Source organism: Phaenicophaeus curvirostris, chromosome 18 (genome assembly GCF_032191515.1).
Source record: "Phaenicophaeus curvirostris isolate KB17595 chromosome 18, BPBGC_Pcur_1.0, whole genome shotgun sequence".
NCBI classification, from domain to species: Eukaryota; Metazoa; Chordata; class Aves; order Cuculiformes; family Cuculidae; genus Phaenicophaeus; species Phaenicophaeus curvirostris.
In genome coordinates, this window is record NC_091409.1 from 8,638,629 (window position 1) to 8,650,244 (window position 11,616).

General features: G+C 51.4%; 2 protein-coding genes across 2 annotated transcripts in view; both read left to right on the forward strand.

Annotated features, from left to right (window-relative positions):
* TM9SF4 (transmembrane 9 superfamily member 4) overlaps positions 1–11,616 on the forward strand; it is a 75,840-nt gene that overhangs the window by 30,719 nt on the left and 33,505 nt on the right. The gene's annotated exons all lie outside the window — the stretch shown is intronic.
* Positions 761–11,142, forward strand: KIF3B (kinesin family member 3B). The gene is made up of 9 exons (XM_069872175.1): positions 761–818; positions 1,867–3,305; positions 3,895–3,996; positions 4,733–4,855; positions 4,959–5,077; positions 5,287–5,400; positions 6,931–7,036; positions 7,243–7,421; positions 7,679–11,142. Exons 2-9 carry the CDS (start codon positions 1,923–1,925, stop codon positions 7,770–7,772), a joined length of 2,220 nt encoding a protein of 739 aa, XP_069728276.1. The 5' UTR covers positions 761–818; positions 1,867–1,922; the 3' UTR covers positions 7,773–11,142.

Consider the following 11,616-nt stretch of genomic DNA (forward strand, 5'->3'; position numbering starts at 1 on the left):
ACTGGCACTTTAGGGGTCTGTGGGGGGAGCTTTGGTCCCATCATAGAATCCAGGAATGGTTTTGGTTTGAAGGGTCCTCAAAGCCCACCCAGTTTCCCCGCCTGCCATGGGCAGGGACACCTCCCACTGGATCAGGGGCCCCCAGCCCCATCCAACCTGGCCTTGAACCCCTCCAGGGATGGGGCAGCCACCACTGCTCTGGGCAACCTGGGCCAGGGCCTTTCCACCCTCACAGGAAAATATTTCTTCTAAAGATCTCACCTCAATCTCCACTCTTTCAGCTGAAAAACATTCTCCTCAGCCCACCCCTGCCCTCCCTGATCCAAAGCCCCTCCCCAGCTCTCCTGGAGCCCCTTTCAGGACTCAAGCTGCTTTAAGGTCTCCCTGCAGCCTTCTGTTCTCCAGACTGAACAACCCCAGCTCTCTCAGCCTGGCCTCGTACAGGAGTTTCTCCAGCCCTCGGATCATCTCCGTGGCCTCCTCTGCTCTCGCTCCAACAGCTCCGTGTCCTCCCTGTGCTGAGGGCTGAAGAACTGGACGCAGGGCTCCAGGTGGGGCCTCAGAGCGGAGCAGAGGGGTAGAATCCCCTCCCTCCTTGCGGGTCCCGTGTTCTGAGTGCTCCCCGGGACTCGGTTGGGCTCTGGGCGCGCTTCGCCGGCCCCCGCGGAGCCGCTCGGCCCCAGGCCCCGCCCGTTGCTAAGGAATCGCCGCCGGGAGCGCGCGTTGCCAAGGAAGTGCGTCACTCTCTGGGGGCGGGGCCCGACAGGCACTTCCGGCGCGCGGGCGGGGCCGGCCGGGGCTCCATGGTGACGGCGCAGGTGAGCGCGGCCCGGCCCGCCCCGAGCGGCGGAGGCCGGACCGGGGGGCGCAGGGAGCGGAGCCGAGCGGGGAGGGACGAGCCGGAGCGCAGGGGGCTGGAACGGCAGGGAAACAGCCGTTAAAGCGGCCGAAGCCTGTCCCCGAGCTCCACATCCACACGGTCTGTAAACCCTCCAGGGATGGGGACGGCCCCGCCGCCCTGGGCAGCGTCTGCCGGGGCCTGAGAACCCCATCCGTGAAGGAATATTTCCTGATATCGCATCTAACCCCACCCCTGGCGCAACGCGAGGCCGTTTCCTCTCATCCTACCCCTTATCACTTAGGAGAAGAGTCCAGCACCCACCTCGCCACAACCTCCTTTCTCGGAGCTGCAGAGAGCGATGAGGTCTCCCCTCAGCCTCCTCCAGGCTGAACAGCCCAAGGGCCCTCAGCTGCTCCCAGAACCCCTGGACCCCTGGGCTCCAGACCCTTCCCCAGCTCTGTTCCTTTCTCTAGACGTGCTCCAGCCCCTCAGTGTCCTTGGAGTGAGGGCCCAAAACTGAACCCAGGGTTCAAAGTGCATAGAATCATCGATTCAAAAACCCCTTAATCGGATCACCCGACTGATCCCCTCTCAGGAGCCCTGGGCAGCAGGGGGAGCAAATTGCTGCTAGATTTTCAAATTGTGAGATTTAAAGCAAAAAACCTGACTGCAAATCAAACCAATGGCAAAGGATTTTATTTATAAATAGTTTTGAAAGCATTGTGATTATTTGTGTGGGTCCGGGCAATGATCTCTGCCAGGGGTAAAGATGTCATTGGATGAAGGTGTTTTGCAGCAGAATTTGTAGAAGTTAGAGTGTTTGATGAGGAGGGTTTGGAAGGTCATTCCGTCCCAGTACAGGCCGTTTTCATGTTGTGCATTGTTTTTATTCTTCATTTGAAATCCCTAACAACTAAGTTGGGCAAAATGCTGCTTGAATAGATGGGTTGAGTCATTGGTTTTTGTGAAGAACTGTCACCTGCAGAACACTGCCTTCACCTCTTCTTTCTGGGTTTCTGTCGTAGGTTCCTAGCAGGGGATCATCTGTCACTCGCATCCTGCCGGCCGCAGAGCTGCTGTCATGTCGAAGCTGAAGAGCTCCGAGTCCGTGAGGGTGGTGGTGCGGTGCCGGCCGATGAACAGCAAAGAGAAGACAGCTTCATATGAGAAAGTCGTCAACGTGGACGTCAAGCTTGGGCAGGTCTCGGTGAAGAACCCGCGGGGAACAGCTCACGAACTGCCCAAGACGTTCACCTTTGATGCTGTGTATGACTGGAATTCCAAACAGGTGGAACTCTATGATGAGACCTTCAGGCCTCTTGTGGACTCTGTTCTGCAAGGGTTTAACGGGACGATCTTTGCCTACGGGCAGACTGGGACAGGGAAGACATATACGATGGAAGGGGTTCGTGGCGATCCTGAAAAAAGAGGGGTCATCCCCAATTCGTTCGATCACATCTTCACCCACATCTCTCGATCCCAGAATCAGCAATACCTGGTTAGAGCTTCTTACCTGGAGATCTACCAAGAGGAGATCAGAGACTTGCTGTCCAAGGATCAGTCCAAGAGGCTGGAGTTAAAGGAGAGGCCAGACACAGGTGTGTATGTTAAGGATTTGTCCTCCTTCGTTACAAAAAGTGTCAAAGAGATCGAGCATGTCATGAATGTGGGAAACCAGAACCGCTCTGTTGGTGCCACCAACATGAACGAACACAGCTCTCGCTCCCATGCTATTTTTGTGATCACTATCGAATGCAGTGAGTTAGGACTGGATGGAGAGAACCACATCCGTGTTGGGAAACTCAACCTGGTCGACCTCGCAGGCAGCGAGCGCCAGGCCAAGACTGGAGCACAGGGGGAGAGGTTGAAGGAAGCTACTAAAATCAATCTCTCTCTCTCGGCTTTGGGCAACGTTATCTCTGCCCTCGTAGATGGCAAAAGCACGCACATTCCATACCGGGACTCTAAGCTGACGAGGTTGCTTCAAGACTCCTTAGGTGGCAACGCCAAAACTGTGATGGTGGCCAATATAGGCCCTGCCTCGTACAACGTAGAAGAGACTCTGACAACCCTGCGGTATGCCAATCGTGCCAAGAACATCAAGAACAAGCCGCGAGTGAACGAGGACCCTAAGGATGCTCTGCTACGAGAATTCCAGGAAGAGATCGCGCGACTCAAGGCACAGCTGGAAAAACGAAATATTGGCAAAAGAAAGAGGAGGGAAAGGAGGAGAGATGGTGGGGAGGAGGAGGAGGACACTGAGGAGGGGGAGGATGAAGGAGAAGACAAAGATGACTATTGGAGGGAACAGCAAGAGAAGCTGGAGATTGAGAAGAAAGCTATAGTTGAGGATCACAGCTTGGTGGCAGAAGAAAAGATGAGGCTGCTGAAAGAGAAGGAGAAGAAAATGGAGGACCTGAGGCGAGAGAAGGAAGCAACAGAAATGCTGAGTGCTAAAATCAAGGTAGAAGTCTTCCTTGCTGTACTTTTTGAGAGCAGTTTACTTAGGCTGTGGGGAGAAGAGCAGGTTTCCCAGTTGGGAAAAGTATTTCAATCCAGAATAGTGATTTGTGTTTGGATTTTATATAAACAATTTCCAGACTGGACTCGAAATTCCTTTTGTTTCCACCATTACTCATGTGTTTAGATGTTCATGAATTGTTTCATTTTTCTGATGTGCTGCTCGGATGGCAACTGCAGCGTTCAGAGTAATAAAGTGTGGCAATACAGCTTTGCACAAGGTGTCCCCCAGAAAACGCTTCCACCCATCACAGGTTGATAACAGGAGAACGCTTGTTGGTTCTCCAGCTTTGCCACACCTTGTAGCTATGTCTTATGCTGTGCAAGTAACTGTTTCATTAATCCCACTCTTTTATAGAAATGTCAAGAATCAGGAATTCTTGTAGCAGCAGATTTGAAAGGGAAGGTTAAATCAGGGAGCTGCCCTGAGAAGTTGTATCCATAGGAGAGAGAGTCATGTTCTGGAAAAGTCAGGTGAGGTGGGATGAAATTATCACTGAGAGAACCTTCTGACCTTGTTTTTTAACTTTCAGGCTATGGAAAGCAAGCTTCTAGTGGGAGGGAAAAATATTGTGGATCACACAAACGAACAGCAGAAAATCCTGGAACAGAAGCGGCAGGAAATCGCAGAGCAGGTACGATGAAGAATGTTTGTTATTCAGGATAAGCAGCCTGGCTGCAGAACTTCTATTGAACATTGTACTGGGAGAAACAAAAGAAAATGTGCCCAGGATTAACCCTAAAATTGGTTTAATGGCAATCACCGATCTCAAAAGGAGAGGGAAAGCTTGTGTCCTCTCTGTCACTGTATAAGGTAGGTAAAGAAAGTTTAGAATGGTTTTCTTCCAGCTTTGGATGTTAAAGACTTATGTCCTCTCTTGATTAGAGCTGTAAGTGATGAAATAGTTGGAAGACAGCAGAGGGTCACAGCTCAGCCATGAGCTCAAGGCAGGGGGGCATACTGTGGGCTAAAAATTTGGTCTCTGTTATGTGTTTTCTGTTGGTGCTTATATGGGAGGTTCTCCAGCCCTGGGACAATCTCCATGGCCTCCTCTAGACTCACTCCCACAGATCCGTGTCCTTCCTGTGCCGAGGATGACCAGTTTGATTAAAATTAAAAATAAACAATCTAAATGTGACACTTGAGTCCTTTAACGAAGCTTGAGCTTCACACTACCCAATTTTAGCAGCGAGATAAGGAGAAAGAGGAGTTAACGCTTCCAGTGCTCCTAAGGCGAGAGGTAGGAAGCACTGGAAGCCAAAGCCCTGGAAGCCTGGGATGTAAAACCTCTCCGAGCACTGGTTTCGTGTCCATCAGCCTGCAGATGCAGTGCAGTTGTGGGCTCTAATACAGTGCCTCACCTTCCTCAGAAACGTCGGGAGCGAGAAATTCAACAACAGATGGAAAGTCGGGATGAGGAGACGCTAGAACTGAAGGAGACCTATAGTTCTCTGCAGCAGGAGGTGGACATAAAGACCAAAAAACTCAAAAAGGTAACAAGGCAACGATTCGCTGTCCAAGGGGGGGTAAGGAATAAAATCCACTTGCGTATGAAAGGAGCTTTGGCAAGGAGTGACTTCTTGTGGTCTGTTCCAGTTATTTTCCAAGCTGCAAGCTGTGAAGGCAGAAATCCACGATCTCCAAGAAGAGCACATCAAGGAGCGCCAGGAACTGGAACAGACCCAGAATGAACTCACCAGGGAATTGAAGCTGAAGTAAGTCCCGTCTTTTTGTTGCCTGCTGTTCTCTGTAACAGAGGTGGTTCCTTTGGGTGGGAATGAGGGGAGGGACTGCTTGTGGAACAAGATTTAAACAGGAGAAAATGAAAACATTCCTGCTTTCCAAGGGCTGTATTCAGCCAGTGGAGGAAGTTATCTGCTAATGATGTTACTTGTGTATTTCCCATTTCTATGCTTGCACATAGGCACCTGATTATTGAAAATTTTATTCCCGTGGAAGAAAAGAATAAGATCATGAACAGATCATTCTTTGATGAAGAGGAGGACCAGTGGAAACTGCATCCCATAACCCGTCTGGAGTGAGTGTGCCTCTTCTCTGTTCTTGGGATGCAATTACAGAAACCCCTCCAGCTGTCAGGAACAAGGTACCCAGCAGTGGCCCAGGTGGCCAACAGCCTGCTGGCTTGGATCAGCCTTGGTGTGGCCAGCAGGAGCCAGGCAGAGATTGTCCTCCTGCACTCGGCGTTGGTGAGGCCGCACGTTGAATCCTGGGTTCAGTTTTGTGCCCCTCGCTCCAGGAAAGACATTGAGGGGCTGGAGTGTGTCCAGAGAAGGGAACAAAGCTGGGGAAGGGCCTGCAGCCCAAGGGCTGAGGGACCTGGAACTGTTTAGCCTGAAGAAGAGGAGGCTGAGGAGAGACCTCATCGCTCTCTGCAGCATCCAGAAAGGAGGTTGTGGTGAGGTGGATGCTGGGCTCTTCTCCCAAGTGATAAGGGGTAGGAGAGGAAACAGCCTCAAGTTGAACCAGGGGTGGGGTTAGGCTGAATATTAGAAAATATTCCCTCATGGAAAGGGCTGTTGAGCACTGGCAGAAGCTGCGCAGGGCAGCAGTGGAGCCCCCATTCCTGAAGTCGTGTGGATATGGTGCTTGGGGACAGGGTTCAGTGGTGGTGTTGGCAGTGTTGGGTTTATGGTTGGACTTCATGACCTTAAAGGTCTTTTCCAACCTAAACAAGTCTGGGATTCTGCACCCCAAAAGAAGGATTGAACTGGGATTTAATCTGGCTTTCCAGAGTTCCTAGTTTCTTGCTGCACAGTAACATAAAAAATTACATTCCTCATAGTAGGCTGAATAAAATGGGAACGTCCAGACATGGGTATGCTTGGACGATGAGGGTTTTTCTTCTAGATGAGCCAAATAATTACATGGAAAATACATGTAACAGTTCATTCACCATTAAAATAGCAGCAAATTCCATCATGTTTCTTCCCTGTTTTAGATAGGAAAGCTCTCAAAATATTACCTATTACAACAAGAGCTGTGGCTCAATCCCAACTCTACACAGAGAATTCTCTGCAGCAGATATAGAAAGTTGGATGCAGCCGAACACACCTGCAGTCTGAACAGTAAAAATGTGCAGAAACCCTCCCTTTCATGCAGGGAATCATGGAATCATGGAATCATTTGCGTCAGAAAAGACCTCCAAGGTTATCAAGTCCAACCATCAGCCCAAACCACCGTGCCCTCTAAACCAAGTGCCCATCCCAAGTGCCACATCCACATGCTTTCTGTAGCCCCTCCAGGGATGGGGACTTTGCCACTGCCCTGGGCAGCCTCTGCCAGGGCTTCACCACTCTTTCAGTAAAGAAATGTTTCCTGATATCCAATCTAAACCTGCCCTACTTGAGGCTATTTCCTCAAGTAGGTGGCACAGGGTAACAGTCTCATTGTTGTCTCTGGGTAGAGAGCTGTCCCTACAGCTGCAGCCCAGGTCGTTTCTGCTCTCTGGAACGTGTTTCTGTGTGGAACTGGCAGGTTTTTTAGCTCATGAACAACCAGGGGAGCCTCTGGTGTTGGTGTCACAGACCGAGTACCTCTTTTTCTCTAGCAACCAGCAGATGATGAAGAGGCCGGTGTCTGCCGTGGGATACAAAAGGCCTCTGAGCCAACATGCCAGGACGTCCATGATGATCCGTCCGGAGGCTCGGTACAGGGTAGGCCCACATCTGGTTCCAATCTTCATGTGTTCACCCTGCTGATCAGGGGAATGTGTATTTCAGAGGATTGGTCGTTCTTTGGGGTGTGAATTTGCTCAGTGCCCTGCATAGATTCGTAAAGCGCTTCAGAATGAGCTTCTGGAGGGGTAAGAAACAATTTGTGTGAAAACGTGCAGACCTGGACTGCGCTTTCTCTGTCTCAGGCAGAGAACATTGTGTTACTGGAACTTGACATGCCCAGCCGGACAACAAGAGATTACGAGGGCCCGGCCATCGCTCCCAAAGTTCAGGCAGCTCTAGAAGCGGCTCTGCAGGATGAAGATGAGATCCAAGTGGACGCTTCAAGCTTTGAGAGCACCTTAAACAAAAAATCCAAACCCAGGTGAGTGGGCTCGGAGTGAGTGCACTGACCAACAGCAGCGCTGCCCACACAGCTGCTCTGTTGGCATCCTCAGCAGTAGAGTTAAGGTGAGTGTGGCTGTAAAGCAGAGAGAAAGCAGCACAGCAGAGAAGAGAAAGCGGAGACTGGTTAGAGATAAAACCCAGTTAAAAACCACCTTTTGGAAGGCTGGGTTTGATGAGTGACAGTGTCATGGCTGAGGCTTTGTGCTTAACTTTTTTTTGGTTTTGCTTCTTCAGGCCTAAAACTGGACGGAAATCGGGGGCATCCTCTTCGGCAGGCACCCACAGCTCCCAGCTCTACCCACAGTCCCGAGGGCTGGTTCCAAAGTAAACCCAGCCGTTCCTCTCCGGGGTGCCCACAGCCATTGCCTTCTGAGAGCAGAGCCAAGAAAACACCCACAGAGAGAAATCCCACCAGCTCCAGCCCCTTCCCCTGGAGGTGGCCACTGCTGTTTCACGGACTGGTGCCGGTCCAGGGGCGCTGAGCCATGGGAATATCCCTGCTCGCAGTTCAGCGTTGGACCTCTGTGGGAAACAGACTTTAGTTAGAAACTCAGACATGCATGAGGTACGTTACAGTGTGTTAGAAGCAATGGGAAGCATGGGGATCACCTCGCAGCATTGCCGCCTCTCCTTCCGCACTCGCCCTTCTGCTGCACTGGACTTTCTTGCTGCTGGGCAACAAGAAGACAGAGTTGAAAGTCATCTCAACAGAACCACCGCTTCAGAGCTCTATGGTGAGAACCCAATGAGGCTCAAAAGCAGAGGATCTGATCCAGCTTGACTAGGTGCATTGTTTCTCCTCTTCCTGCTTGACAGACAGGTGTCATCATTTGGGGTTAAGAGCTGGTCCAAGGCAGGATGGCAGCTGGGCCTCCCTGCAGAGCTGTGGGACAGAAAGGGGCCTTGAAAGCAACGTTGCGCTCTACAGAGAAAGCAATAGAAACTCAAGTCATTCCCTTGTTTACAGGCATAAGAGCTCCGCTAAACTGACCTACCACAGGCCTCACCCCTTCCAGCAGGAACCACCTTGTCCGTCCACAGATACCTCTGCACACCAGTGCCAGCTTTCTTCCTCTCTTTTGCCTCCATCTTCACACCTGGCCTTTCAAGCCAGTGTCCGTACGAAGCCTTTGAACTGTGGGGTGGCCTGTGGCCATTTTCTTCCATCTCCCAGTGCCGGTGGGCAGCGTAGCATTGCTCGGAGCTCTCTTCCCGGCAGGCTTCCAGGGCTGGTGCTGCTCCCCCTGTAAACTGGGGAGAGGTTCAAGCGCCAAAACGTGGAGCTGTGTCTCAGCACACCCTTCCCATAAGCATCATTTCTTTGGCACCTAAGGAGGTTTGGCATCTGGTGCCTTTTGTGCCTCCCCTGTTCTACGTTAGAAGCTTTCCCTGCAACTTCTCCTCCATAGAGCCCACTGGGAGTAAAACCACATGTAACCAAGCCTGGGAAACGGAATCTGGTACCAATTCCACGGGTTTTACTTTGAAAACAAGGGAGGAAGAGCTCCTGCATTTGATGCTCTCTGCAGAGCAGCCCTATGATGGAAGCAGGTTCCTGCAGCACTGCAGCTCGCGTGCTGGGAGGCGGAACTGCCACGCTGAGGAGAGCCCGGTGTCCCTGTCTAGTGTCTCTCAGCTCATCCATACGTTTTAGTTTACTGCGTATCGAGACTTGGGATGTTACTTTTCTGGTAGCTGTTGGCTGTCATTCTGGGAATGTTTTTACCCATTTCCCCTCCCTCCCTGACAACTCCCCCAGAGTCTGTGGGTTTGTGAGGACTGGTCTGGGCTTAGAAATGCTCGGCTGTGTGGACTCTGCCTTGTGTGCTTGCGCAGTGTGTGCTGTGGGACTCGGTGCGGGTCAGGGAATGCCGTTCCCTCTGACCCACCATTCCCTCTGGCCTTGGGAGCAGAGGGAGCCAGCTGCCTGGCACAGCTCACCCGCATCCTGCGGGCACGGTGCCTGGGTGAGCCAGCTGCTGTGGGAGCTCGGCCGCTCCAAGTGCTTTCCTGCACCACAGATTGATCTGTATTTACACATACAGATATTAGTTTTGGTGGAGGAAAATGGTGTTTGCTTATAATGGAGAGAGTGAGCACCTGACAGGGTTCTTTCATGGAAACCTGGCATAATCTTCCTTTTTATCAAGCACTGTTGATGTACAGAGCCTTTTAACCAGCTCTCGTTGCATAATACATCACCTCTTCCTTCTCCTCCCTCTAGCACATAATCTTCTATGCTTTGGTGTTTTGAATTATTGTATGGTGCAAGCGCTCAGAGTATAGAAATGAAACGAGGGAGGCTGAAACCTCAAGCAGCCGCAAGACCTGTAACCGTGTCCGTGCATACCCACCTATATGCTTGCGATGCACATGCAGGCACATCTGTGTCTGCACACACGCACATTTTTCCTCATTTGCTGCTGTTCCATAGGGAATTATGTATGGAACTCACGTGCTGGGAGCCCCCCCTGTAGCAGCAGCCCTGTTCTCACTGGGCTGTTGGCAAGCTGGCTGGTTAAAGCGTCCAAAAGGCTCTGCTTTTAATACTGTAGAAGTTTGTTACGAGGTGAAAGAAATTCAGTCAGGTGGAAACAGAGTAAAACCATAGATTTAGGCACTGCATTTAGACTGGAGCTGTGGCTGGAGACAGGGTCAGTGTGGTTACAAGAAGCTTGGATTCTTACAGAAACCCTTAGCTCCTCATTCCCATGGGCTCACCCCCAACCAGAGACTCGGTGGCACTGATGTTAAGATAAAACGCATTGTCTGAAGCCGAACAAAACATGCTGAGCTCTGGGTTGAAGTTTCTAAGATTCATTCTTGCTGCATTTGCCCCTGTCCGGGTGTTAATCTGCACCATCTGAGCGTCCTGCAGGTGAACAGGCAATGATGGGAAATCCAGCCGATGCCTGGAATGGGCCTCGGACAGTCTGTGTTGTGACAGGAATGTTTAACACCCTTCTGGTCTTTGCTCTGATCTGTGTAACGGATCTTTGTTTGAAGAGGAACACGGTGGAGCAGAAGTCAGCCCTGGGAGCAAGCACCGTGCGCCGCGGAGGAACAACAGCACTTTCTTAACATCCTTAATGTGGGTCCGATGCCTTTTATAAATATCTGCATGCTGCTTGAATCTTCTGACACACAAACCTCTGGTGCGACGTTCTGGGCTGTGCTGCTCCATTATATAGATCAGATTGGGCTTGTTTGTTTAGGTGTTGAGTCTGCCTTCACTGAACACACAGCACTTGCCTGTCCATCCGGATCCGTCCTCCTTCTGTCTGCAGCGGTTAACGCACACCAGGCTTTGCACGTCTTGGTGCAACCCCTGTGCGCCTGCAGGAGCAACACAAATTGGAAAACAGGACCTGTAAAAGCCATAAACAGCTGCGAAACAGAAGCAAACTGAAAGCCCTGGTCCTGTCCACGCTGTCGTGCAGTGGTGGGATAACTCCATGCGCCAGGCGCTTACCATCTCCAGTCCCTCTGTCCTTTGGAAGCAAAGTGCCCGAGGCTCTCCCATCCACAGGAGAACTCACAGCAATCTCCACCTTCCCCTAGGTGATCTGTAGACAAAGAACCTGTCAATAGTTCTGTCCATAGTTTTACAGCTTCTATTTATTTGTATCATCTCTTTTGTCTAGGAATGTAAAGTGATCCTGAAATAAAGTCAGTAAGATTTATTGCATCTATCAAAAGGTCCCCTTTTTTCATTCCTAATTTGTAAGCCCTGGCAGAGCTCGGGGACTTCATAAGCTCATTCCCAGCTTTCCTGGAGCCCCTTTCAGTACTGAAGCTGCTCTAAGGCCTGCTCTTCTCCAGGCTGTACAACCCCAACTCTCACAGCCTGTCCTCGTACAGGAGGTGCTCCAGCCCTCGCATTATCTCTATGCCCTCCTCTGGACCCGTTTCAATGATTCCATGTCCTTCTTAGGTTGGGGATTCCAGAACAGGACACAGGGCTCCAAGTGGGGTCTCACCAGAGTGGAGCGGGATGCCCTCCCTCACCCTGCTGGTCCCACTGCTCTGGATGCCCCCCACGATACAGCTGACTTTCAGAGGTGCGAGGGCACGTGCACCCCAGCATCCTCTCGGCCTCCCTTGCTGCCACGCTGCCCTGCTCGCTCCTGTTCAACCTGTTGTCCACCAGGCCCTTCTCCACAGAGCTGCTC

Coding starts and splice junctions, on each gene's coding strand:
- KIF3B (XM_069872175.1), top strand. CDS start 1,923: ATGTCGAAGCTGAAGAGCTCCGAGTCCGTGAGGGTGGTGGTGCGGTGC. Junction 3,306..3,894: donor TGCTGAGTGCTAAAATCAAG/GTAGAAGTCTTC, acceptor TTTAACTTTCAG/GCTATGGAAAGCAAGCTTCT. Junction 3,997..4,732: donor GGCAGGAAATCGCAGAGCAG/GTACGATGAAGA, acceptor CACCTTCCTCAG/AAACGTCGGGAGCGAGAAAT.